The sequence below is a fragment of the Leptodactylus fuscus genome, chromosome 2, assembly GCF_031893055.1.
Source record: "Leptodactylus fuscus isolate aLepFus1 chromosome 2, aLepFus1.hap2, whole genome shotgun sequence".
NCBI classification, from domain to species: domain Eukaryota; kingdom Metazoa; phylum Chordata; class Amphibia; order Anura; family Leptodactylidae; genus Leptodactylus; species Leptodactylus fuscus.
Window position 1 is genome coordinate 85,803,914 of NC_134266.1, and position 26,246 is coordinate 85,830,159.

The window sequence follows — 26,246 nt, forward strand, 5'->3', positions numbered from 1 at the left end:
CCATGCGGACTCCCCGAATGGATTACCAAACGCAGATGTGAAGGGTAAGCTGGGTTCACATATATGCAGCAGAAACCACCAAAAAATAGCAGAGAGAAAAAAAATCCTGCACCATGGACTTTTCTCTCTGTCGCTTTCATTTTTAAAGCAGCAGACACCTGGCAGATCCCATTATCGTCAAGGGGTCCGCCGGTGTTTGTGTGTAACTGCTGGTTTAGCGGTCTGGCTCTCTATCGTTCATGTCCCTTGGCAGAACAGAACAACACTCAGCACAGAGCTAGTGTGAGAGCCACAGTCCCCTGTATTTCAGATATGAAGCCCAAGTCATAAAATTGTGAACATCTCTCAGACTTATTTAAGAACAATTTAGAGCTACCTGTTCTGAACCTGAGTAGCAGCAAAATGAACATAATTCTTTTTCTCCAGGAGCTTAGCCAAGAGGTTCTCAATAGCACCCTTCTGGTTCTGAAAGGCCTCCTCCAAAAATTGGTATCTGATGAAAGAACATATGATTGTCGGACATTATTATTAGCCAGAAATCCTTCCTTAGAAACACTTAGTAATACATATAAAGAAAACCATAAAGATGTCAAAAGCTACACAAAGAAAACACTATTCGCAATCTTTTACAGTTTTTCAACTACAGTTACAAAATAATAGAGACTAAAGGGATTGTCCAGGAATTTCATGAATCCCAGATGAGGACTGGAAAGGTGAAACAAACAAAAACAAGAAATAAAAACTAAACAAAGACTTACCTGTATGTAGTCCTACGATGTTTGCCGTCGCTGTCCATTTGAGCGTGTGCAGTGAAGCTGCTGCCGAAAGTCAAGAGTTACACATGACGTCACTGGCTGCTTACCTGTGGCCTCAGAGGTCACCTGTGGCACAGGACTTCCTACCAGCAGGCACTGTGAAGCAGCTACCAGGACAGCAGCAGCAGACATTGGAGGACTGGCTAAAGTGAATATGGAGGGTTTCTTTTTGTATATTTCACCTTCCCCAGCTCCTCTGGGATTGCTGAGATTCCTGGAGAAACTTTATAGGCTGAGGCCCCATGTAGCGGAAAATGCAACAGTTTTGGTTGCAGATTTTGCGGCGGTTTTCAAGCAAAAGCTAAGAACGGCAACAAAAGGAAAGGGAAATATATATAAGGAAGTACTTCTACCTTCTGCTCAATCTTCTGCCGGCTTTGGCTAAAAAAAAAAAAAAAAAAAAACTACCGCAAAATCTGCAACAAAACAAAAAAAGCTACATTTCCACAACGTGGGGCCTCAGTGTTAAGGTAAACTATTCTGCTCACAACAGATTTTTTTACATTCAGAATAGGAAGGTTAAATGCAAAGATATATACCCTTAAATAAATACATGATGACTACAGATCTTCCATGAACGGTAAAGTGCAACTCCAGTTATAAACAACTTTTCATAAATGAATACAAAATGTTAATACATATGAAACTTTGTAAGAGCTTATTAAAGCAATATTTTTAATTTTCAGGTGGCAACTTTGTACAGGGGGATTAGAAAAGACATTCAAATAATTGTTGTAGTTAAAGAGGACCTTTCACCATATCCGGGCACATGCAGTGTTATATACTGCCGGAAAGCTGACAGTGCGCTGAGTTCAGCGCACTGTCGGCTTTCCCGATCTGTGCCCGGTGTGAAGAGCTTACGGTCCGGTACCGTAGCTCTTCTATGGTCAGAAGGGCGTTTCTGACCATTAGCCAGAGACGTCCTTCTGCCTCGCGGCGCCTATCACGCTGGGCTGTGGAGCGGGGAGGAACGCCCCCTCCCTCTGCTCGCAGCGCTCGTCCATAGACGAGTATTATCAGGAGAGGGAGGGGGCGTTCCTCCCCGCTCCACAGCACAGCGTGATAGGCGCCGCGAGGCAGAAGGACGTCTCTGGCTAATGGTCAGAAACACTCTTCTGACCATAGAAGAGCTACGGTACCGGACCGTAAGCTCTTCACACCGGGCACAGATCGGGAAAGCCGACAGTGCGCTGAATTCAGCGCACTGTCAGCTTTCCGGCAGTATATAACACTGCCTGTGCCCGGATATGGTGAAAGGTCCTCTTTAAGAAAAGCAAAGAATAGAGTGTAACACTGCTAGGTTGTAGATATAAGGCTAGGAATGCTCACAATGAGACAAATCAATTAAACAGCATCTCCCCCCCCCCCCCCTCCCCATATACTCCAGAGAGTTCTATGTGTGAAGATGGAGATGGATATAATATAATCAAGCAGTCAGATTGAAGAGCGTGAGAACAGCTGAATAAGTGCTTAAGGAAAATAGATCGCCTTAAGATATATTACAAAGTTTCATATATTATCATATTAACAACATGAAAAATTATTTATAATAATTGTAGGTACACTTAAAAGATAGAGTCAATGGGGTCCATTTATCAAGTAACTTGTACCAATATTTGGCGCTAAATACACCTTTTTGGGGGCTTGTCTACTCACTGCCCTTTATTTATGATGCATTTGTGCCTTTTTCATAGGTCATAGCCTAAGTGGTTTCTCGCTGTATCTATAACTAGTGCCTCACATGCACTCCTGGACATGGCAGCAAAAAAAAGGCTGCATTTGACACAGTACTGGAATCATGACTCCATGTGGTACATTATGTACAAAATTTATTACACAAGTGTGTCTTAGAAAAAGAGGCAAAGTGCACATGGCCAAAAAAAAAAACCAACGGGTGCTCAATATTTAATCAATGAACTGCACGAATTTAATATATATCCACTACCAAAGAAAGAAGGGGATTCAAAAGAAATTGGGAATAAAAAAAACAAAAAAACATAGCCTAAGGTTATGTTCACACTGTTGAATATGGAGAGGAATTTGAGGCAAATCTGCCTCTGCTTTCAGGGGGGCTTGGCGACTGATTTAAGAGCGTGCTCAAGAAAAACGTCCTGTTTGACTTTGCCACAGTTTCCTTGGACTCCCAATCGATTATTCCCACTGCATAAGAGGCTAATAACACCTTCCACAGTGCTGGTATTTGGAAAGGGTTTGGAGGTGGCAGTCCATCCCAAATTCTGCTATGTGAACATATCCTAATAGCATATCAGATGACATTTGCCATTAAATGCCAAAATTAACACCTCCCTGATTAAAACAGCCAAGTAGTGCTCTTTTCTTTTTCTGTCAGCACCACAGACTTGAATAATGCACATATAGGACCAACGCGCCATACAATCTCCTCACAGCAACCATGCAGCGAAGAGATCAGTGGTTGTGGCACCTCCACATTCTAGCAGTACGTGGTGACCCCATCATCAGACACTTAGCACCTATCCATGAGACAGGATTGTAATTTGTGGGCATATATTTAGATCCATGACCCACTTTAAGGGTATATTCACACAGTTTTTTTACAGGGTGATTTTGGAGATGGAACACGCCTCCCATTCATTTAAATGGAAGTCTGTAGCAGTTTCTTTCATGTAGCCGATTTATTCAGATGGAGGGGGGGGGGGGGGGAACATGACCAAATCAATAGGAAGCAGAGATAAAACAATATGTCTTAACGTGTTTTTTTGCAAAGCTAAGTTTCCAGGACCATACAGTCTGCTGGAGAAAAGAACAGCAAAACACTATGATATAAAATAAATAAATATGTGTGTGTGTGTGTGTGTGTATATATATATATATATATATATACACACACACACACACACACACACACAAACACACACACACACACTACCATATGAGCAGCTTAAAAAAAAAAAGTCTATTAATTGCAATATTAATGAACAAGCAACTTAAAGACGGGAAAATAGGAAATGAATAAGTACATAAAGCTCAACATTTCTTTTGCATCCAGTTGCAATTGCTAATGTAACGTCCACGCTATTCTACATATTACAAAGCTGGAGAATTTTAATCACTTTTTCCTTTATTTTAACATTAATCAAAAGCAATTGTGAATGATGAGACTCTGCTAAGAGTTGGCCCAACTAGACTCAGACCTTTTCACAATACAGCAATTGTGCTGCCACTGCTGAAGGATGACTGCAGCAATAGGCAGTGCACGGGCCATACATCATGTGCTGGGAAAGCAAATGGTACTATTAGTCAAAATTGCATCTGCATAACTAATGTCAAGGCATCTAGTGTATGACGGCATCTGAAAGGCTAAACCATAAATGATCACCGCTAATATATGGACAGACGTCGGCCTGAAACTCCAAATCAGATGAAGAAATCAAGAAGAGTCACCAGAGGAAAAAAAAACCTGTCTATTTTAGGGTGATCCAAAGGAAATGACAAATATTACATGCTAAAAGGAGCACAAACTATCCATCCAATGTCTTCTGGCCTTTTGGATATGGCAGGATAAACTGCTTACATTTCAGTTTTCAACATTTTAATTTGAAAAAATAAATAGATAAATAAATATCCCACTGTGCAGCAAGAGATAAGAGCAGTTATCTTCTGGTCTTGGAGACTTGTCTACCCCTGTGCCATGTGAATGAGTAGATAAGATTTTATATAGTTGACAAGGGAAACACTGCCAGTTTATCTTCTGTAGATGGTATACGGAGATAAAGTGCTGAACTAACACCACAATGCATTATGTGCAGTGAGTGATAAAGACAATGAGGTTTTTTATTTATTTATTTTAAATAAAGGCCTGAATCTGTGGCTTGGTCAAACAGATCTCTTTATTCCTTGTACATTAAATATACACTATATGGAGAGAACACACCTCTAAGGCTCTATTCACATGAAAGTGGAAAATGCTTTATAAAAAAATAAAAAAAATAAAAAATAAAATAAACCGTACAAACATATGCCACATAGTTGCAAAACGAACGCTCAAAACAGACCAATATGCCTGTTTTTTATGGACAATAAACAGTAAGGGTCAAGTGAATGCAATTTAAGGACCCATGTAGTGAAATAGCACCATTTAAAAAAAAAAAAAAAAAAAAAAAAAAAAACACCAAAGACAGGTTCACATCTGCACCCCGCTCTCCGCTTTCAGGTTTCTATCTTCTGCCCAAGAAACTGGACAGGAGACTGAAACCAGCAGTCATTTTTCAAACCCAAACCCGGCAGTTTTTTTTTTTTTTTTTCTGTGTCCAGTTAAAAACCGGTTTCGCCACGGAGACCACAAAATGCTCATGGGTGCACACTGTCTGCCGGGTTTCCGTCTCCTGTCGGCAAAAGACGGAAACCTGAAAGTGGAGACGGGGCGCAGATGTGAACCCGCCATCAGAAACACATTTTTACAGAGTTTTCCTTTGAGATCTTCAAAAAAGTAATGTTTTTAAAAACTTTTTTAATGGCTAACTAAAAAGGATGACATATTTCCGGACTACTAAAAAGGTCCCTTCATCAGGCTGGTAAGGCTGTTTTTTTTTTCATTTTTAGTTCGCCATTTAAAAAAAAAAAAAAAAAAAAAAAAAAAGTGTCAACTGCTGAAGACTCCTCCCAAAAATTTTTTATATTTCATATCCACTAGCTAACACTGTACAAAGGTTTTTAAAAACGTAGCTTTTCCGCTGCAGATTTTTTTTTCTGTGATGTGATTCTGGCTAATGTGATCTAGTTTGCAGGTAATGTGAAACAGCATTTTTAGCCACAGCTTTTTCCGCTGTGGTAAAAATGCTGTCTTTTCGCAACACGGAGCTTCAGACTTAATCAGTGAATTCCAGTATTGGATTCCATCCCATTACTACAGGTGTACAAAATCCAACACCCTGCCACAGAGTAGGTCTCTACAGACATTTGTTAAAGAATGGGTCTCTCTTATTTATATTAAAAAAAAAAAAGGGGGGGGGGGGGATGGAGTGTGGCCCACAAGTGCTGAGGTGCAGTGTGAATCAATGTTCGGCAGTTTTCATGGCAGACCAGCTGCATGCAAGCATTAGATCAGGAAGCACAATGCCAAGTAGAAAAGAATCAGATGGAGTGCTGTAAAAGTCATTGGAAACATGTATGCTGGTGTTGGTAGAAATGACTTCTGCAGCTGAAAGCTACTGTGTATATATGGCACTGCTGACATTAGCCTATACACAAAGGAAAGGTCAGAGGGGTGTCGGAAAACCAACCCATTTAATTCTATACTTTTTTTTAATCATCTTAGGATAGTCCAGCAACCTCCATGATGTTTAAGGCCGACTTATTTAGTGTATAAGGTGAGCTTTAGTTTGCCTCACACCAGAGAGAAGATATGTAATGAAATGTTAAAATACATATGTTGGAGAGAACCTTTCATCACCTCCCCCAATTCAAGTGCTTAATATCTTTTAATAGATGTCGCTCCAATGATTCCTGCACATTTGGATTTTTTTAGCCCCCACCATTCCCAAACAATTAATGCTGTCAGTTTTGGTGCCTGATGTAATCTCTGTAGTGTCAGAAGGGCGGTGTCAGTCAGGGGGGTGTGATTCAGAGCTCCAATCAGATGCAGCCAGTGTCAGAGCTCACAATCATACCTCTTGTCTGGTTCTGTTTGACAGCACCCTCCTAAACAAATAGCATTGATTGTTCAGGAATGGTGGGGACTAGAAAAAAAATACCACCTGTTCTGGAATCAGAGAAGCACCTATTACATGATTCAAATAGCTGGACATGTTGGAGGTGGTGAAAAGTTCTAATTGAAGTAAGTGGTTACACGTGCATACTTTATAATAAAATGATTGACACTAACAAGTCTCCAACAATGCCTGAAATTTAACCAAAGGCACTAGTATTAGTAAAACTGTGACTCCTGAAAGCATGCATACCTGTGTTCTTTATGCTCGAGAAGCTGGCAGTCACGACAAGTTAGTCTGTCACAAGTTTCACAAAACAATTTGAGCTGCTCCTGTTTATGGACGGGACAGAAAACTGGACGCTGCCCTGAAGCTCCCACTGATTCTAGAGAAAAACATTTTCAGAGAAATTATTTAGTAAAACGATAAATTATCTTGTATAAACACACAAAGTATGAACACATTTTGCATGCAGCACATATTTTTTGGTTAGCCACTGTGAAAATGACCATTTAAACATGACAAGAACGGCGACACAGATTAATAATGTACAATGGTGTGCTCACAACCAATATTGGAAAGGATTTTTGAGGTGGTTTTCCACTTCAAAACCCTCTCCAAAAACTATCCCTTTTTTACAATCTCACTACCCAGCAGGAACAAAATGTATTCTGTGGAAGAGGCAGCAGCAAAAAAAATGAAGGCTCAATTACAAATGTATGTCTATATTCATGACAGGATGCACTAAAATGCAACCGGGGCGTATCAATACGGAATTTTCTAATGATAGATTCCCTTTAACCCCTCCTTGCTGGTGGCATTTTTCGATTTTCATTTTGGACTCCCCACCTTCCAAACCCCATAACTTTTTTATTTTCTGCTCACAGAGTCATATGAGGGCTTAATTGTTCTTCGTAATGGTAAAATTTATTTTAATGTAGATTGTGAGCCACATATAGGGCTCAAAATGTACATTTTTTTTTCCCCTATCAGTAAGTCTTTGTAGAATGGGAGGAAATCCACACAAACACGGGAAGAACATACAAACTCCTTGCAGATGTTGTTCCTTCTGGGATTCAAACCCAGGACACCACTGAGCCACCGTGTTGCCTAATGGTACAATTTATTATTCTGTACACTGGAAAAAAATTCAGTATGAGGGGAATTGGAGAAAAAGGGAGTTTAACTTTCTTACAGGTTTAATAATAATAATAATAATAATAATAATATAAATTTTATTTATATGGCTTTATTTTTACAGTGTTCACTGTGCAGCCAAAATGACAAGTCACCTGTATTCGTTTTTTTGGTACGATTCCTTGGGATACCAAATTTCTATAGTTTTATTTACATGTTAACCCACTAACAAAAATCCAAAATTTTGCAGAACTTAAAAGTAACTTTTTTAGATTTCCATGTACGGGGATGCATAGGGCATCTTTTTTTGCAGAGCCAGGTGTACTTTTTAGTTATAGCATTTTGGGTAATGTTATTGCTTTGATGACTTATAAAAAAAAAAAATTAGAGGCAAAACAGAAAAAAAAAACCCTGGTTTGGCACTTTTGAGGTGCCTATAAAGCATCTGTAAGAAAGACTCTATTGAGTTTTAGGGCCTATTCACATGGTACAATTTCATGCCGATTTGGAATCCCCCCTCAACATCGGTACCAAATTCCATCCGGATTCTGCCTCATTTATTTTAGCCTCCTGCCTCGAAAACAAAAGTAATGAAATAGTCCTACTTGATCTTGCCAAGGAATCCGCAGCTCATTCACTCATTGAGTCTACGGAGCAAGCCATTCTGCTTATTAGGTTCATTCGCCAAGGTATAATCAGCAGGTGAAAGCTGCGCCGGACAAGGAATTTAAAGCAGAATTCCACCTCAAATTCCTTTTCCATTTATGAAGTGGGAACATACAATTAGACAATTTAACATTACAAAATATTCTAACAGTGGTCTGTCCTCAGAGATTTTGCTTAATTAGTATTAATTAGTATTTTACATAATTATTTGTCTAAAATACAGTAGAGGAACAAATCTTCCCAATATACTTTCTTATCCCTAGGTTAAGTGGATCTTTAGACTTTTACTGCCTTAGGCTAAGGCCCCACGTTGCAAAAACGCAGCTTTTTTTGTTGCTGTTTTTGAACCAAAGCCGGGAATGGCTATAAAAGGAATTGGAAATTTACAGGCACCACTTAAACTTCAACATTTTGTTCAATCCACTCCTGGCTTTGTCTCAAAAACCGCAACAAAAAAAAGTTGCATTTCCGCAATGTGGGGCCTCAGCCTTAAAGAGGACTTTCACCACGTCCACTCAAACGTTTTACATCATTTGAAAGGCATTCATTAAGTTTTGTTTTCTTCTCCTTTTCAGACAAACTTACTTTCTACATATTAGTTTACGAAGATGCTAAAGAACACACAGAAATAATTGATGCAGATACACTCTGCTATTATGTCCTCTTTTAGCACAGGTAGATTTGTAGATAAGAGGCTACCAGTGCACAGAATGAGGCAATAAATCAATTAATCAATGGCAGGAGTCTCAAACTCCATCCCTCCCTTCTCGATAGACTTCTATGTGTGAGGCTGAACATGCCTCACATGCAGATTGAGAATAAGAAACATGAGAACAGCTTAAAGGGGCTCTATCACTAGGAAAAGTCATTTTTAACTAATCACACCTTTGCATAGCCCTTAGAAAGTCTATTTCACACCTACTTATAGTATGTAGATTGCCTCAGTGGTTTCTGAATAAGTCCGTTTATATTCATATGCTAATTAGCTTCCTGTTTGCTTCACACACATAGAAGATAATGGGAGAGAGGAGGCTGCTGGGAACTTCCTGAGCTGGCTGGAGGCTCATTAGCATATCAATGAAAATGGACTTATTCAGACACCACTGAGGCAATCTACATACAAAAGGTAAGTGTGGAATAGACTTTCTAAAGCCTATGCAAGCATGTGATTAGTTAAAAATGGCTTTTCCCAGTGATAGAGCCCCTTTAAGTGGTTTAGTAAACAGATCTCCTTAATAAGATTTCAAAATGTCTTATATCCACATGCACTACTCATTTATTGAAAGTTGTTTAGAACTGGGAGGTATGCATTAAGTAAAACAAGTATAAGGGTGCATGCACACTACGTAACGCCGGGCGTGTATGAGAGCCGTACACGCCGGCGTTACAGCAGGGCTGCCGAACACTTCCCATTCACTTCAATGGGAGCGCTGGTAAACACCGCTGTTACGAGCGCTCCCATTGAAGTGAATGGGAAGTGTTCGGCAGCCCTGCTGTAACGGCTCTCATACACGCCCGGCGTTACGTAGTGTGCATGCACCCTAAGGGCTCGTTCACACGTGGGCAAATGGGCGGATTTTGCTTCAAAATCCGCCCCTTTACAATGGTGGTCTATAAAGACCGCCGGGCTTCTTTTTTCTGCTAGCGGCGGGCTGCTGCTAGCGGAGAAAAGAAGCGACATGTCCTATCTTCAGGCGGAAACCGCGGCGCGCTGGGCCGCGACTTCCGCCTAGCGGCAGCACCCTCCTGTTTCGGCTCATTCATTTGAGCCGACATAGGAGGAGAAAGCCGCGACCGCGATGGTCGCGGCAGGCGGGTTTTGACCAGAGAGAGATGTGGCTTGCCACGTCTCTCTCTGTGTCAAAACCCGCGCGGACGGCCAACGTGTGAACTAACCCTTACAGATTTTAAGTCTCTAAAAGTAAAAGAAAATCTGTTAAAATATAAAATATAGAGATGAGCGAACAGTGAAATATTCGAGATTCCATATTCGTTTCGAGTAGAGCCTCAATATTCGACTACTCTATCAAATATTGAATCCATTATAGTCTATGGGAAAAAATGCTCGTTTCAGGGGAAACCACTATTCAACTAAAGGAGATCACCAAGTCCACGAATAGCAGGAGCGCTGTGCAGTTAAAGCGCACGGACCCCATTATAGTCTATGGGGTCTGTGTGCTTTAACTGCACAGTGCTTGCAGTTGCGCTGATAAAAAAAAAAAAAAGTAAGCTCCCTTGTAACCGCAAGCTGCCAGGTCTCCCAACTAACAAAGACGAGTCTGCGGCAAATCAACACTGGTTCTGCAGCAGGCTCGTCCTTGCTAGTCGGGAGAGCTGGCAGCTTGCTGTTACGAGGGAGCTGACTGTTTTGTCATAGGATTGCATTGACTAGCGTTGATTGGCCAGTGTACAGCATTCGGCCAATCAACGCTGGTTCTGCCAGAGGCTCGTCTGTGAGGAGGTGGAGTCTAAAATCGGACCACAACGGACACTGCTGTGGTGCTCAATGCATTCCTACGAGGAAAAAGTCAGCTCCCTCATAACAGCAAGCTGCCAGCTCTCCCGACTAGCAAGGACGAGCCTGCTGCAGAACCAGCATTGATTTGCCGAATGCTATACACTGTATAGCATTCGGCCAATCAACGCTGGTTCTGAATTGAATATTTACTGCAAATAGCTAGTAGCATTCGATCGAGTACGAATATTTTGAATACCATAGTATTCAATCGAATACCTACTCGATCGAATACTACTCGCTCATCTCTAATAAAATACTTTTTAAGATTTCAAATTTCAATGTCAATATTAAATGATGCATTTAAAATAAGAAAAGGAGAGAAAAAAACATTAAGCCATCAATGGATAATACCTGATGATACATCTTCTTTCTTTGTGATCATGTGGTCCTTAGTGAACTTAACCCTTTGATGTGCTTCTATACATGTCTTGCAAAGCCATTCCCCACATTCCACACAGAACCCTACAGCACTTGCATTGTCTTCACAACTTGTACACACCTATTTAAACAAAAAGCAAAAGTACATAAAAATTATGGCATATAACAAAGACAAAAAATAAGGCCACATCTTGGTTTACATTTATTAACCTTTAATAAGGACAGGTTTGAGTTTTACTAATCACGGTAAAAATCCTGGTATAGACTACGGTGACAATCTACACTGATTCTTCATTGTTTCACTTGTACACTCAATATCTTAAACTACTTTGGTTATTACAGTTATGGGACTAACTGATTTATTTGCTTTCACACAACATATGAATCAAAAATCCCATTTGCTCTATATTGAAGTTATTATGATGCAGGCACTAGTTAGGACCCCAAGGTGGTAGACTGGAAAACCCAAGGAAAAGAGGTGGGCTATAAAAATGGTTAAGTAGAAGAATATCAAAGCTGTTCACCCAACACTTTGCCAAGTAGGTTATTTATATAGCACCCAAGTTTTAAAGTATTTACAAAAAGGATTATAACTCTATTAACTGTAATAACTCCAAAGTAGTAACAACTACTGGCCAAGTTAAACAAGCTCCACACTAGAGCCAGAACACTAAAACAAAAGTTACACGTAGACACCAGTAGACGTCCACGTGGACTATAATGGGCTCCACCAGGAGTCTCTATTTCAAAACAAAGTAGCAGAGAGAAGTTCTTAGTGCAAGACTTCTCCAAGCGGATTTTCAACAGTTTCTGCAACAGTCTCTAAAGGAGACTCCGCGCAGGTGTGAACACAGTCTTATTCTGCTCCTTGAAAAAAAAAAATATCTGTAAAGAACCATTACTTTTGGAGCCATGCATTACAACAAAAGGACAATTACAGTGTTCACAACCAGACCTACCAGGCATATTGGTGAAAACACATTCTGACAGCCAGTATAGCATTTTATTAGTATTGAGGAGCTGACTTCATTGGTTAAACTCATGGTACATTTATCAGTTACGCTAGGTTCACACTAGTGTTTGTTTTTTGGGGGGGTTTTTTTGTTTTTTTTTTAATATAGATTGCGAGCCCCATATAGGGATCACAATGTACTTTTTTCCCCTATCAGTATGTCTTTGTAGAATGGGAGGAAATCCACGCAAACACGGGAAGAACATACAAACTCCTTGCAGATGTTGTTCCTGGCGGGATTCGAACCCAGGACTCCAGCGCTGCAAGGCTACAGTGCTAACCACTGAGCCACCGTGTTGCCCCGGTTCACACTAGTGTTGTGCTCTCCATTGTTCAGGTCCACCTGAAGACCTGAGTGATGGAAAGTTACACATGGACACCACTGGACCTCACTGACTAATGGGGTCTGCCTATTTTATTTTAATTTTTTTTTTTTTTTTTTAAAGTTTTTATGCAAACTGAAAGCAGTGGAGAGAAAAGTCCTCCATTCAGGACCTGTGACTTCCAATTTTCAGAGAACTCTGCATCTCTGGCACAGATGTAAACCCAAACGAGTTTGAGAGTTTGCAATATCTGAGTACGGTAGCAGGGTGCAATTTGGCATCTGATTTCAACATCATAAACCAATGTCGAGCGAAGAACCCTGCAAGACCAAGAGTGCATCTAGGAGCCGGGTCTAAACTGACATTACACACCCGACTCCGATCCTGACACCCTGGTGTATATCATCACTGAATAGTGTGTATGCAGTGACTTGAGATCGTATCTGACAGCCACCGGCTATCTGTTTTCACTTAATAGGAATGTTTGAAGTACACTGTGTATCTAATCCACACTTTGATACTTAAATATTGAGATAGCAATCTTAGAAAAGTCTTGTGACTTCCTAGGACTATACAACCTTATCCCTCAATGTTAGTGTAGCCCAAGGGGATTGTGTTGGGGCTACACGTGTAAGGCACTGGAGAAATTGAGCTATAACATCGAAATTATCGATTCCTCTATGCTTAGTAAACATTAAGTACATTGTATTAGTCGACTTTACATGGATTGATATAATAGCCGTTATTAATGGGGATATTGGTCCCCTTACACTCCTATAGACACGCTATTTGGACAAGTTTCGAGCTTTTATCTGAGTGTCTGTATCATTACCCCTTACCGATCTGCCATAAAGAATGTAAGGGTGTGTATTTGTTAGTTAACCCTCAACCTGACAAATCAGGTTTATCATAATCAATGATTTGAGGAGATAGTTCCGGGGGGGTTAACATTTCTGTGTCACGATACCTATAATATATATATATATAATAAATATATATATATATATATATATATATATATATATATATATATATATATATGTGGGTTTTAGATATTTTCAATAAAGTTTGAAGTTTTATTTCACTATTGTTGCCAATTTATAATTCTACAGATGTAAACTCAGTCTTAGGTTGTCATTTCACTAAAGATCATGCAGATGTTAGTTAGTAGCCTAGACTTAAAAGGGGTTATACCATTAATGACAGATTCACTATGAAGACAAGTCTACATAAAAGCTAGAATGGTAAGATACCTTAAAGGGAATGTATCTTCATTTATTAAAACTAGAACTATATACTTTTTTTCATCTTCTAATTGCATGTGTGTATACACACACAGTTTTTTTTTCCTTTGTTTAGATAGTGGTGTTTAGTAATATGCTTTACAGCTGTCTCAGAGCCATAGGAAACAATAGTCTGGATATTTGAGTAGTTTAGACAATTTATAAGTTTTTAACCAAATTTTGAGTATGTGATTTACCGTATTTTTTGGACTATAAGACGCACCTAGGTTTTAGAGGAGGAAAATAGGGGAAAAAAATTTTGAAGCAAAAACTGGTAAAATATTTAATATATGGGAGTTGTAGTTTTGCAACAGCTGCAAGGCCACATTGACAGGTGACCCTGCAGCTGTACGGGGACGCATAGAGTGTTTTTTTTGCGGGGCCAGAAGTACTTTTTAGTTATACCATTTTGGGGAATATCTATTTGTTAGATCACCTTTTATTGAAAAAAAAAACAAAACGGTGGTTTATGATATATGATTTTCTACTTTTATATATATATATTCTAGGGACAGGAGGTGATTTAGAACTTTTATTTATTTCATATTTTTCTTATATATTTTTAAAGCTTTTTTTTTTTTTTTTTTTTTTACTATTTTACAACTGTATTGCCGTCTATGGGACATTCTGTCTATTAGTATTACGGCTGGTCATAGACCCAGCCGCAATACTAATATATAGCCGTGACAGGCCTGGGAGCCTCATTAGGCTCCCGGCTGTCACCCGAACAGGTCGGCTCCTGCGATATCGTCGCGCAGGAGCCGGCCTGCAACTTTACAGGTACGGGACCGGTGGGGACCGGCCCCGGGGGAGAAGGGGCCGCTGATACTGACCCGGCATCCGCTGTACTAGAGAGGCGGATGCCGGGGAGGGATAGACGCCGGGGCCTGAGACATCGCTGCCCTGCCCTGCATGAAGCCAGCGGCGGGGGGACGGAGGAGCGGAATAGCAGCATCACTCCTCCCGCTGCTGGCTTCATGCAGGGCAGAGGAGCGCAGCGATGTCGCAGGCCCCGGCACCTGTAATGGCGTCTATCACTTGCCGGCTTCCGCCTCTCTATTACAGCGGATGCGGCGCCACATTCGGACTATAAGACGCACCCTTCTTTTCCCCCCAAATTTTGGGGGAAAAAAGTTCGTCTTATAGTCCGAAAAATACGGTATTTATTTTTTAACCTGTACCAAGCTATATTTGCAGACAGGAATAGGTGACATAAAGGTGTCATTTTAAAGGCAGTTTTTTTTGCGCACAACACACACAAAAAAAAAAAAAAAAAAAAAAAAAAAAAAAATTACTTTGTGGCCTTAGTCTTATGTACGCACAGTAAGGCCCAATTGGATTTTAAAACACAAAATTTTGCTTGCAGATATTTTAGGCCGACTGCACATTCAAACAAGATTTGAGTTACCAAAACAATTGAAAACCTCCATAAATGACACCATTTTACACTGCTCAAAAAAAATCAAGTGAACACTCGAATAACACATCCTAGATCTGAATGAATGAAATATTCTCATTGAATACTTTGTTCTGTACAAAGCTGAATGTGATGACAACAAAATTACATGAAAAAGATCAATGGAAATCAAATTTATTAACCAATGGGGCCCCCCCCCCCTCCCCCTTCTTAAAATTAAAGTGGAAAAACACTACAGGCTGATCCAACTTTTATGTAATGTTCTTAAAACATGTCAAAATGAGGCTCAGTAGTGTGTGTGGCCTCCACATGCCTGTATGACCTCCCTACAACGCCTGGGCATGTTCCTGATGAGGTTGCGGATGGTTTCCTGAGGGATCTCCTCCCAGACCTTGACTAACGCTTCTGCCAACTTCTGGACAGTCTGTGATGCAACGTGTCATTAGTGGATGGAGCGAGACATGATGTCCCAGATGCTCTCAATTGGATTCAGGTCTGGGGAACGGGCGGGCTAGTCCATCGCATCAATGCCTTCAACTTGCAGGACACACTGCTTTAGGAGAAACCCAGAGCAAACCTGGGGTATGCGCAGTTGGCTCTGCCCGTTGGCAGAGCTGACTGCACATGCCTAGAAGATTGAAACCCAGGACAGAAGACGACACAAGGAGAGGGCATTCCAGAAAAAGATAGAGGAGTCGCTGGAAATTTCTCTCGCAGCGTCCCACCCCCAGTGCTGTTTGAATGCTGGGGTCCACCCCCAGTACTGTGAGAGAACTCATTTTCATACCGAAGAAAACCCAGATTTCTACCTAACGGCAGTGTGGAGAGGACATCTACAGATAGGAGAAGAATAGCCTTTCTTAAGGCTATTCCTACGTGTTAGTCAAAAAAAAAAAAAAAAAGGGTATGTAATGATAGTATCCCTTTAAAAAAAAAAATTTTATACTAGTCCACCAAGGATTACTGAACTAGAAATCATTGCTTATTTCAGTGTAGACTAGAGCCATTTCGGATCACAAGTATTGCCTACTAGCCCCTGCTGTATAAATCAGGAAAGACCAGGTGGCTATGGCACCTGCCATATTTAACAACCTTCTCCCAACTTAAATATACAGAGCAGAGTGAAATAATTAAGGGGTTATTTTGCTCAATACAAATGTATCAAGTACTATCCTTGTAATTTAACTATGCCCTTAACTTATAGAAGTAATTGATGAGAACTGTAGATGGTCATACCTGCTCAGACTTTTCATCGGTACTACTTGGCGACTCAGTTGTGTCTTTCACAAAGTAATTATCCACTAGATCGATTTGCCTGCATTCTTGTCTGCAAACTGGACACCTTATGACACCAACTAAAACAAAAAAAGAGACAGAAGAGTTACAAGAACTATACAGTTTATAGTACACTTTATAAGCATAATACTTATCCGGTTCTTTTCTACATACCAAATTTGCATATAAGTAAATGACAGACTATTTTATTTTTTAATAAGTATTAGTAGGGCAATTTCACAGATGTTACGAGAATACACCACAAAATATACAATAAATACACAATTATAAAGACCAAGTTAATTTTTTTAAAAAAACAAAAAACTTAGATCTTGAAAAAAAAAACAAAAAAAAAAAAAAACCTGCCATTCCAATGCTTATGAGGTCTCTGCAGGACTCTACTATCTGGTCAGGACATGCCAAGCCTACATGTAGGTTTTTGCTGTCCGCTTGAAAAGTCCGACATCTTTGGGAATGGACAGTTAAGGACAGGCACAGACTGTAAAACAACGCACCCGATGTCCATTTAAATCCATACAAAATGTCAAGGACACAGCTAGTGTCTGATGCTAATGTCCGTACAAGATTTTGAACAGACATTAGTAGCGGACACTAGCTGTCGGTCACCGACGGTAGTGTGAGCGCCCCCTTAGCCAGCAGTTGGATGTTAGAAAGGCCACAAAATAGAGACCCATTTAACGTTGAATAGGGGATTGGTGTGGCAAGTAAATTGTTATTTTTTTTTTTCTTTTCACACCAATACATTTAGAAATTCCTCCACTGGGGAAAGGACTAACGAGCTTTTACTTTTAAGTGGGTCTGAAGGGAGAATGCAACTTCTGTGGAAATAGTCTATAGACTTACTAATTCTCTAAGGAAATTATCTACATGTGAAATATAGTGTATGGTTATTAAAATTGTTTTTATTATACGAGACTCCCAGAAGGGAGCTCTATTTATGTGGAAATTTACTACAAGTACCTGCCATATGTTGAAAAAGTTTAATCACTTACTGAACATAATCATATCTATATTTGTAGATAATTAAAAGTTAAAACATTTTTGCAAATATAGGTAGTTATAAATCCTGCGGAGTTTTAAAGATTGTCTATAACCATCTTAGTGGTGATAGTCTGTTGTTTTTATCGGTTGCCAATGGACACGACCACGAATGCAGAAACTTTATATGGTCTGGGAATTGTCAGAAACTCAGCAATGATTTTCTTATTGAAGCTGGGTTATGTATGAGAAGACATTCCGGCCACAATATCATGGCTGATTTTCCGACCTTGGAAAGGTCCTGCATTCATGGTGGTATACACTGGCAACCAAACAAAATAAATAACTTGTGACCACAAGATATTTAGAGAAAATCTTTCGAACTCTGCAAAATGCTTAGGCCCCGTTCACATGGGGAGCGGATTGGCCGATTTTGGTCCAGAGAGTGACGCGGGAAGCCACGTCACATTAGGGCCAAAATGTGCCTGCCATGACTGTCGCGGCCTCCACCTCCTGAGTAGGCTCAAATGAGTCCACCTGAAGAAGGGGAAGCTCGTTTCTTTTTTCCGTGAGTGGCAGTATGCCGCTGATGGAAAAAAGTAAGCTGGTGGTCTACATAGACCTCTATTGTAAGGGGATTATGATGTGGATTCAGTGCCATAATCCGCCCCATCTTGCCCCGTGTGAACTGGGCCTTAATTAGTTATATTTGCAAAAATGTTTAACTTTTAATTATCTAAAATAGTTATGTGCATGGGAGTACCCCTTTAAGTGTACACAAAATGTTTTTCACCCGGCTCTGGAGATCATACCGCCATCATGTATAGAGTTAGACAAAAATTTATGAAAAGTTGGGCCCACATCTATATTTAAAATGAGCTCTCCCAGTCTCCATGCCCGGAACTTATCCAACCGTAACCTAGCTGAGACTGTCAGCTATGGTCAGGATTTACATGAACAGACTAGGTCTAAGCCTCACTGCTTCTTTAAGGACTGACCACAGCAGTGTCTTCTGGTTTTTCAGCTCAACAATAATCTAACATGTATGGGTACTTTAAGGGTAAGTTGGGTTTTGTTTTTTTTTTGTTTTTTTTTAAACTCCCATTCATTTCACTTGAATTTGACAGGTATTTAACAATAAGGCATTCACACGATGTAACACGGCATTGATTCTGACACGATAAATCACGTAAGAATCAGCGTTGCAAAACAGAATCCCATTGACTTCAATGGGTTGTTTAACGCGCGTAACACATTGAAATAAATGGGAGGCTTTTTAACATATTGATTTCAATGTGTTACGTGCATTAAGTCAATGGGATTCTGTTTCGCAGCGCTGATTGTTAAGCAAGTTATGTCAGAATCAACACCGTGTTACATTGTTCTTCAGCGTCGTGACATCAGTGTAGCGCCACCTAAAGGAGGCTGTAGAGGGCAGCCAGGACAGGAGCATGGACAAGTGAGTAAAAGTATTGACAGCTGCTTATTGCAGTAACACAATAAGTAGTTGCAGATGCACATCACCCAAAATGCCTTGACGTGTCACCTGTGACACGCGTCATAGGTTTGCCATCACTGACCTACAGATTTACATCCTAGAGCCCTATCAATTTTATCACTTTGAATTTCTAGATATACATACTGTAAAAAACATAGGACATAGCTTGTACACTAGATTTGTGCAAACTTTTATACATTGGTCTGTTTTGGCTTTATAAGAGGTTCTAATTTCAATGGCTGGTATTAGTCTGCACAAGCTGGTTGATGATCTCCCAAATGTGGCTGATCATGCCAAACATTGGTATATTTGGCCGACAGACTGGAGCTGCGTACATAGACTTTCAGGATCACTATGTAAACAAAAGCTGCAGACCTATCCCCAAGACAAGAATTCATGTCTCTTTGAACTACCTTTTAACTTATTACATTAGGACACGGTGATCAGCGACTATATCGGCAAAGCGTCTGATCATTTGAGAAAAAAGGAAAAACAGTGCTCCAAATGTAACAATGAAAAGCGGCCGATCAAATCAAAGACTAAATCCGCGCGGATGCTCAGACGGTCCCTCGATGGTAATAATTTACAGGCCAACATGACAGCTGCAGCAAATTACTATACTTAGTAGTGATGCCAGAAGTATGGCAGAGGATCAATGACAGCCTATATGCTAAGACTTGCAGACAGTTCACAATAACACCTGGAAATGCATCTTTACATTTCGAGTCTGGCGTAGTAATACAAATAAGACTTTTCTCTGCATTTGAACACCTAAACACATATGTGCAGCAGCGCTCTGCCCGGCCCAAATTATCGGAGTCTGAGCAGGAGCAGAGATGCCGCATGCCGAGGTTTAGTCTATTACAGCATCTGTGAACCTGCACCTTGCCAAAGAGAACAGCTTAATCATCCCCTTGCCCAAAATCCACTTGAATGGGTTTGTAAAGGTGACCACCTGTGTGCGTGTTCTGCCTGTCCGCAGGGAAACCGGATTTTTTAGCCAGACATGCAGGACTGACCACCGGGTTTCCGTCTTCTGTCCAGTTTCACGAGGCAGAAGACGGAAAACAGCCGAATTGGCTAAACCAGAGACTGGGCGCAGATGTGAACCCGCCCTGAGTTGTGTTGTAGCATGTGGAACATGTGATCTAACAGTCACAGCTTCAAGCCCCTATTAAAAAATAAAATATAAAAACGTACAAATCACTCTATCTTTCCTAGATAAGTAAAAAATAAATAAATAAATAAATACATTTAGTCGTATTTTGTCCAAAAACAGCCAAACTATAAAAATATTCAAGCCTTATAGCACACATTATAGCAGAGAGGAGAGAAAAAAAATAAAAAGCAATTTGGCTAAGAAGGGAAAAAAAAAAAAAAAAAAAAATTAAAGTTATCTAAAATGTCATGTCATACAATCCCCAAAATATAGGAAGAGTTGTAAAAGTTTCCCTGCTTAAAGAGGACCCTTTCACCACCCCCACCAAATCAAGCTTTTAGCATTTGTGAATAGGCCCTGCTCAACTGATCCCAGCTCTCTAGCCTCCACCATTACAGAGCAACAAATGCAGTTAGTTTTGGGGCTTGACGTGCCAAGTTCTCATGTCAGAAGGGCAGTGTCAGGCAGGGGGGTGTGATTCAGAGTCCCAATCAGAGGCAGTCCTGTGTCAGAGCTCAGAGTCACACCGCCCTCCTGACAGTACAGAGTAACATATCATGTACAAAAACTGACTGTTGCTTGCTTGCGACGTCTAGACAAAAGTTCCAACTATGCTGGAATTGATGAAGTGGTGCCTATTAAATAATGCAAAGACCCATTACAGGTGGTGAAAGATCCTCTTTCAATAGTAACCAATGTATTAGCACTGTTATGCCTCCATATTTATTTCCATTGCTGTGAACTTCATGCATCTCTGTCACCAAAAATACTTCTTAAAGCTAAGGCTCCACACAGCAATCCGCAACAAAAAAGCGCTGCAAAAAATACCGTGGCAGCAACGCACGAGTTTCCGCTGCTATGGTAGTCTTCTGATGCCTCCCAGTGCTAAATTTCTTAATCTTTCCTGTGGCAGGGCTCAATGGAAACACCATGATTTTACCACAGAACACAATCTCACACAAAAAAAAATATGCACAGAAATACAACAAGGTTACTGATGTCATAATATGACAATACAATGAAATTTTAGATTTGTTTTCAAAGTTATCTTATTTAAAATTATTAAACAAAAAAAAATTATAGAAAATTTATGCTACAGTGAACTGCAGAATATATAGTGTGTCATTTTCAAACAGTTAAAATTGTCAATTTTGACAATTTTTTTGTTGAAATCATACAGAATACTAAATGGTGCCATAATTTGTCCCACAAAAAAGAGCCACTCTGTGCATGCTTTTATATAAAAAAAAATGGCTTTGGAGAGAAGAGAGACAAAAAACACAAATGAATAATATATTCTAAATCACTTTACTGTGAAATCTGTCAACAACTTTTCCAACTCCAGCCATGATTGGTCCTGACTCACAATCAGACTCGATCATCAGCTAAATTACGCAGAATCACAGGATTTATTTTCACCATGATCAGGCAGTTTAGCAGTTAACATGGATGATGGGACTGATCATGCAAACAATCCCCCATAAAATAACCAACCGTATCACTGCCGAAAATCTAATGGGTGGGGACAGTTTAAACATTTATCCAGAAACACAGAGAGAAGGAGCAGTCAGACAGTCAGAAGGATTACATAAGAAACAGCATTCCTCTGATTTCAATTTGTATAAATAGGCCCTATAATATAATCTAAGCTGAATTTGTAAATAAATCCAATTACAAAGTTTGTAGACATACAATTCTATACTTTAAAAGAGGGGGGAAGGGGGGGAAGGTGTACAGAACATTTAATCCCTCACAGCAACATAATCCGTAATATAAAGCAGCTCTGCTGTAATCTCATTACGGTGTGATACCATGTATCAAAGTACTTAAGACATCTCATTATTGAAAGATATTAACCTATTAAAGATGAAATAAAACCAACCAATAATGTTCTGAATGAAAATGAATGCAGGCTACTATACAACTGTTGCTATAGAAGCAAGGCTTAAATGTGATAAAGAGTCCCTTCTCATCCTTACTTCTGTGCCTATCTAAGATTTATTGCCTTTCTCAGCTCCCAAACAGAGATTTATTGCTGCCTACAGGACAATAAATCATCTCTCTAGAATAAGTAGACCTAGAGAGCAGACCATAAATCCACAGCATGGCTGAGGGAAAGATGGCAGCTTCATCACAGCATGTCCGTCACTCTCACTAATATTCTGTGTACCCGTGATGCCGCTACATTTCATTATAAGCACTTCATGCAGACAGTGACCGCCTTTATTAGAACATCTACAGTTCCACCATTGCACATGTATATACGCTACGTAAAAAAAAAAAAGTGAGGAATTTATTAAAGCATGCCTCCACTACATAAATGAACAGTGTATTTATATAGAAGAAACTTTGTAATCTTTCTTATTAAGGAGATCCGTTTCCTTCACCACTTATTAAAGAGTTCTCCAACTCCTTATTGACACATCAGCCTCACATACAATTCTATGGAGCAGGGAGGGGGGGTCGAGTAGGATGCTGGTTATTTGATATATCGCCCCATGTATACACTCCTAGACTCTAGCTCTTTTTCAGTAAAATGTACATTGTTCTTAGTATATCAACTACTGACAACATGTCTCCGAAATTCAAAGCAAGAAAATTTAGTATTTATGTGCCGCAAATGAGAAATCAAAATAAAAAAAGCAGCGCTGTCAGACCTCAAATAATGCAAAGAAAACAAGTCCATATTCATTTAAAAACCACACTACTAATGTAACTCAGGAAGAGTTCAGAAATCAATATTTGGTGGAATAACCATGATTCTTAATCCCAGCTTTCATGCGTCTTGGCTTTCCACCAGTCTGTCACACTGCCTTTGGGTGACCTTATACCGCTCCTGGCACAAAAATATAAGCAGTTATTGTTTGTTTGATGGGTGGTGACTATCCATTTTCCCCTTGATTACATTCCGGAAGTTTTCTATGGGGTTCAGGTCTGGAGATTGGGCCGCCATGACAGGGTCTTCATGTGGTGATCCTTCATCCACCCATTGATTGACCTAGCTGTGTGGCATGGCGCATTGTCCTACAGGAAAAACCAGTCCTCAGAGTTGGGGAACATTGCCTGAGCAGAAGGAAGCAAGTGTTTTTCCAGGATAACCTTGGATGCGGCTTGATTCATATGTCCTTCACAAAGATTAACCTACCCAATTCCAGTCAGATCATCACAGATCCTCCATCAAATTTCACAGTGGGTGCAAGACACTGTCGCTAGTACACCTCTCCAGGTCTCCATCTAACCATTAGACTACCTGGTGTTGGGCAAAGCTGAAAATTAGACTCATCAGAGAAGATTACCTTACTCCAATCCTCTATGGTCCAATCCTTATGGTCTTTGGCAAACTTCAGCTTTTTTCTAGCTTGAATTCAGCACATTGTCGGCTTTCTAGTGGTGTATTACACCGCATGTGCCCCAGGAGGTGAAAGGTTCTCTTTTCAAGCATTCCTCCACTTATAAGGGAATTACTTTTCGGGCAAAGACAAAGTAGTAGTAACGCCATGCTCAACCATGTCTATGCTCAGATGCTGCCATGGTGTTCCTGCCACTACCTACTTCCTGGTCACTCTCAATACACAGGAAATGCCATTGGCTGAGGCCAGTGACTGGCGGACTGGTAATTTCCTGTGTGTCAAGAGGAACCAGCAGCATCTGAACAGGAAGCAGTACCAAAAAAAATTGATATCTAGGAATAGACTTGTGTAGTAATTTGCACCAATTTTTGGTGTAAAGAATAGTAAATATTCTGGACTTCACAATCCTCTTTTCTCCCCATTAACCTAGATATAAGTGCAATTGGAAGCAACACTTCAGCGTGGTATAGTAGTCATCTTAGTAAATTTCTGTTTCTGCAAAACACTGCAGAGCTCCTAGTAATATATACCTGCCAGGACCTTACACTAGGAGGATGATGTCACTGCATTTCTTGATAGCTGCACAAACTTGCAGTATGGTGACCTAACTGTGAAAACGCAGGGGTGGGTGAGACTATGGCTAGTATATGTGAGAGGGGGCTATAAGAAGCAGAACATGTGAGAGGCACATCCTACTTGGAGAGGAGGAGACCACTGTGGAGATCGCTGCCCAATACGTGTCAAGCTGACACCAAGAGGAAGGTGAGATGCATGGACTATCAAACCCCCCCCCCCATGGACTATTAAACCCCCCCACCCACCAAAAGACCACCGAGCCCCCATCACCCGTCGAGCCCCAACCCACGGACCCCTTAACCACCCCCAACCTCCTTATTGCTTTGGCAACACCAAATGTTTTATTCTTTGGATACGCTAATAAAGAACATTTGTATTGGATTGTATTGAGAGGCAGAAGAGGCATTTTCAAAGAGAAGCTAAGACAGAAGAAGGTCACACTGTAGTTTGTGTTTGTTTGGGATTACATGCTGGGCCTCTCAAGCACCAGATCATTTAAAGGACTGTAATAAAAGTTACATATTCATCTGTGTTGACTCTCAAAGTTCCCCCTCCCCACATACGGTCAATGTTTGGTCAGTGATCATTTGGTAAAACCAAGTGCTGGTTGAGAACATAAGACAGGTGCAAATCTTTCCATTATACCTTATCTCTTGTGTAGTTGCCACTCCTGATTTTAGCTCACAATCACAGATGCAAATAATTTACCTGTGAATAATGCCTCAAAGCGGATATTACTCACCGAGAAGCTATGGACAGCATCCCGGCGTTTGGCTACAGAAAACCCTAAAGGCAGCAGCAGAGTGTGGCCAGGAATGAAGCACGGACATGCAAGTGAAAGCTATCAGCCCTACTCTGGGGAAGAGGGCTCATACACTGTGTGGGAGCCATAAAGAGGGCCAGATACTGTGGTGGGGTGTATAAAAGGGGGGCAGAAACTGTATCGCCTCCCCCCAAAAAAAAGGGGGGTCCTATACAATAAAGACATTATATATATAAGTTTTTGATTTTTGACACAACAAGCTCTGTATAGCCATACTATAGGAAGTCAAGCAGCAAGAGTCAGTACTGCACATGCCATAATGTACATCATGTCTGGCCAGAAATTAGATCAGCAGCTTATAGTCTGATTTCTAAAGCCAGTATGGCTTCTACTATTTTTCTTGAGACAACTTTATTAGACCCCATCCAGCCATGTCCTACTGTGCTCTGATGTGGGGTAGAGTTTGCAGCAGAATGCACTCCAATGTCACCCAAATGCATTCTTGCTGCACATTTGGCACCACATTGGATACACATTCAATCATGTGGTCAAAGTATGCGAGTTCTGCTATGATCCAAATAGGTACTTGGCCGAGTAACAAATATCCACACATTTTATTTCAGGGGAAAAAGTTTTTTGAAAAAAAAAAAAAAAAAAAAAAAAAAAAAAATAATATATATATATATATATATATATATATATATATATATATATATATATATATGCTAAAAGCTCCTTATAAAGTGTCTGAGGATGGGTTTACAGAGCACTTTTTTTTTACTAATGAACTGGCAACTTGTATAGTAATTGCACACGATTAAAAACTTCAGTAAAGAGAGACAAAGGGTCATGCAGGCCTAGCCGTATGGCTATGTTGTAACTACTTATATACACCAACTCCTCATTACAAAATTATACCGAGTATGAGTCAGCCGGGTGCATGAGCATGAGTAACTATGAGTCACACTGAGTCACACTTGACACATGTAATTAATATGATGACCTAGGGAGTGGCAACTAAGTTTGGTAGTCAAGTGATAGAGTCTCACACAACAATTTATGAAGGTAACATTTCATGTTCTGGCTTTCTCCACAATAAATTGAATATGTTCATAAAGCAGTTTCACAATTGCTAGGTACTAAGCAGTTTAAACTAGAGATTTCAAAGTTCTGCCCCCAAAGTGAGATTGCATAGAATACCACTGCAATACTGTGTGTGTGTGCTGACAAATCTACATCCATAAAGAAGACATCCTACTAATATTATAAATGTGAACGTTTGGATGCTTGTGTGCTTGTTCCTCAATCACGCAAAAACGGCTGAACGGATTTGGATAAAAACAGAGGCTACATTTTATCCCGGTAAATGACATGGCTTCACGACTGTTTT

The 26,246-nt window shown here is 40.2% G+C and overlaps 1 protein-coding gene across 2 annotated transcripts in view; it reads right to left on the reverse strand.

Moving 5' to 3' along the window:
* TRIM33 (tripartite motif containing 33) overlaps positions 1–26,246 on the reverse strand; it is a 96,592-nt gene that overhangs the window by 43,740 nt on the left and 26,606 nt on the right. For both annotated transcript variants that reach the window (XM_075264125.1, XM_075264124.1), the window contains exons 2-5: positions 16,473–16,591; positions 11,175–11,322; positions 6,755–6,887; positions 377–493 (exon numbers count right to left, since the gene is read on the reverse strand). In XM_075264125.1, the coding sequence (XP_075120226.1) occupies positions 377–493; positions 6,755–6,887; positions 11,175–11,322; positions 16,473–16,591 (517 nt within the window). The remainder of the gene's footprint in view (positions 1–376; positions 494–6,754; positions 6,888–11,174; positions 11,323–16,472; positions 16,592–26,246) is intronic.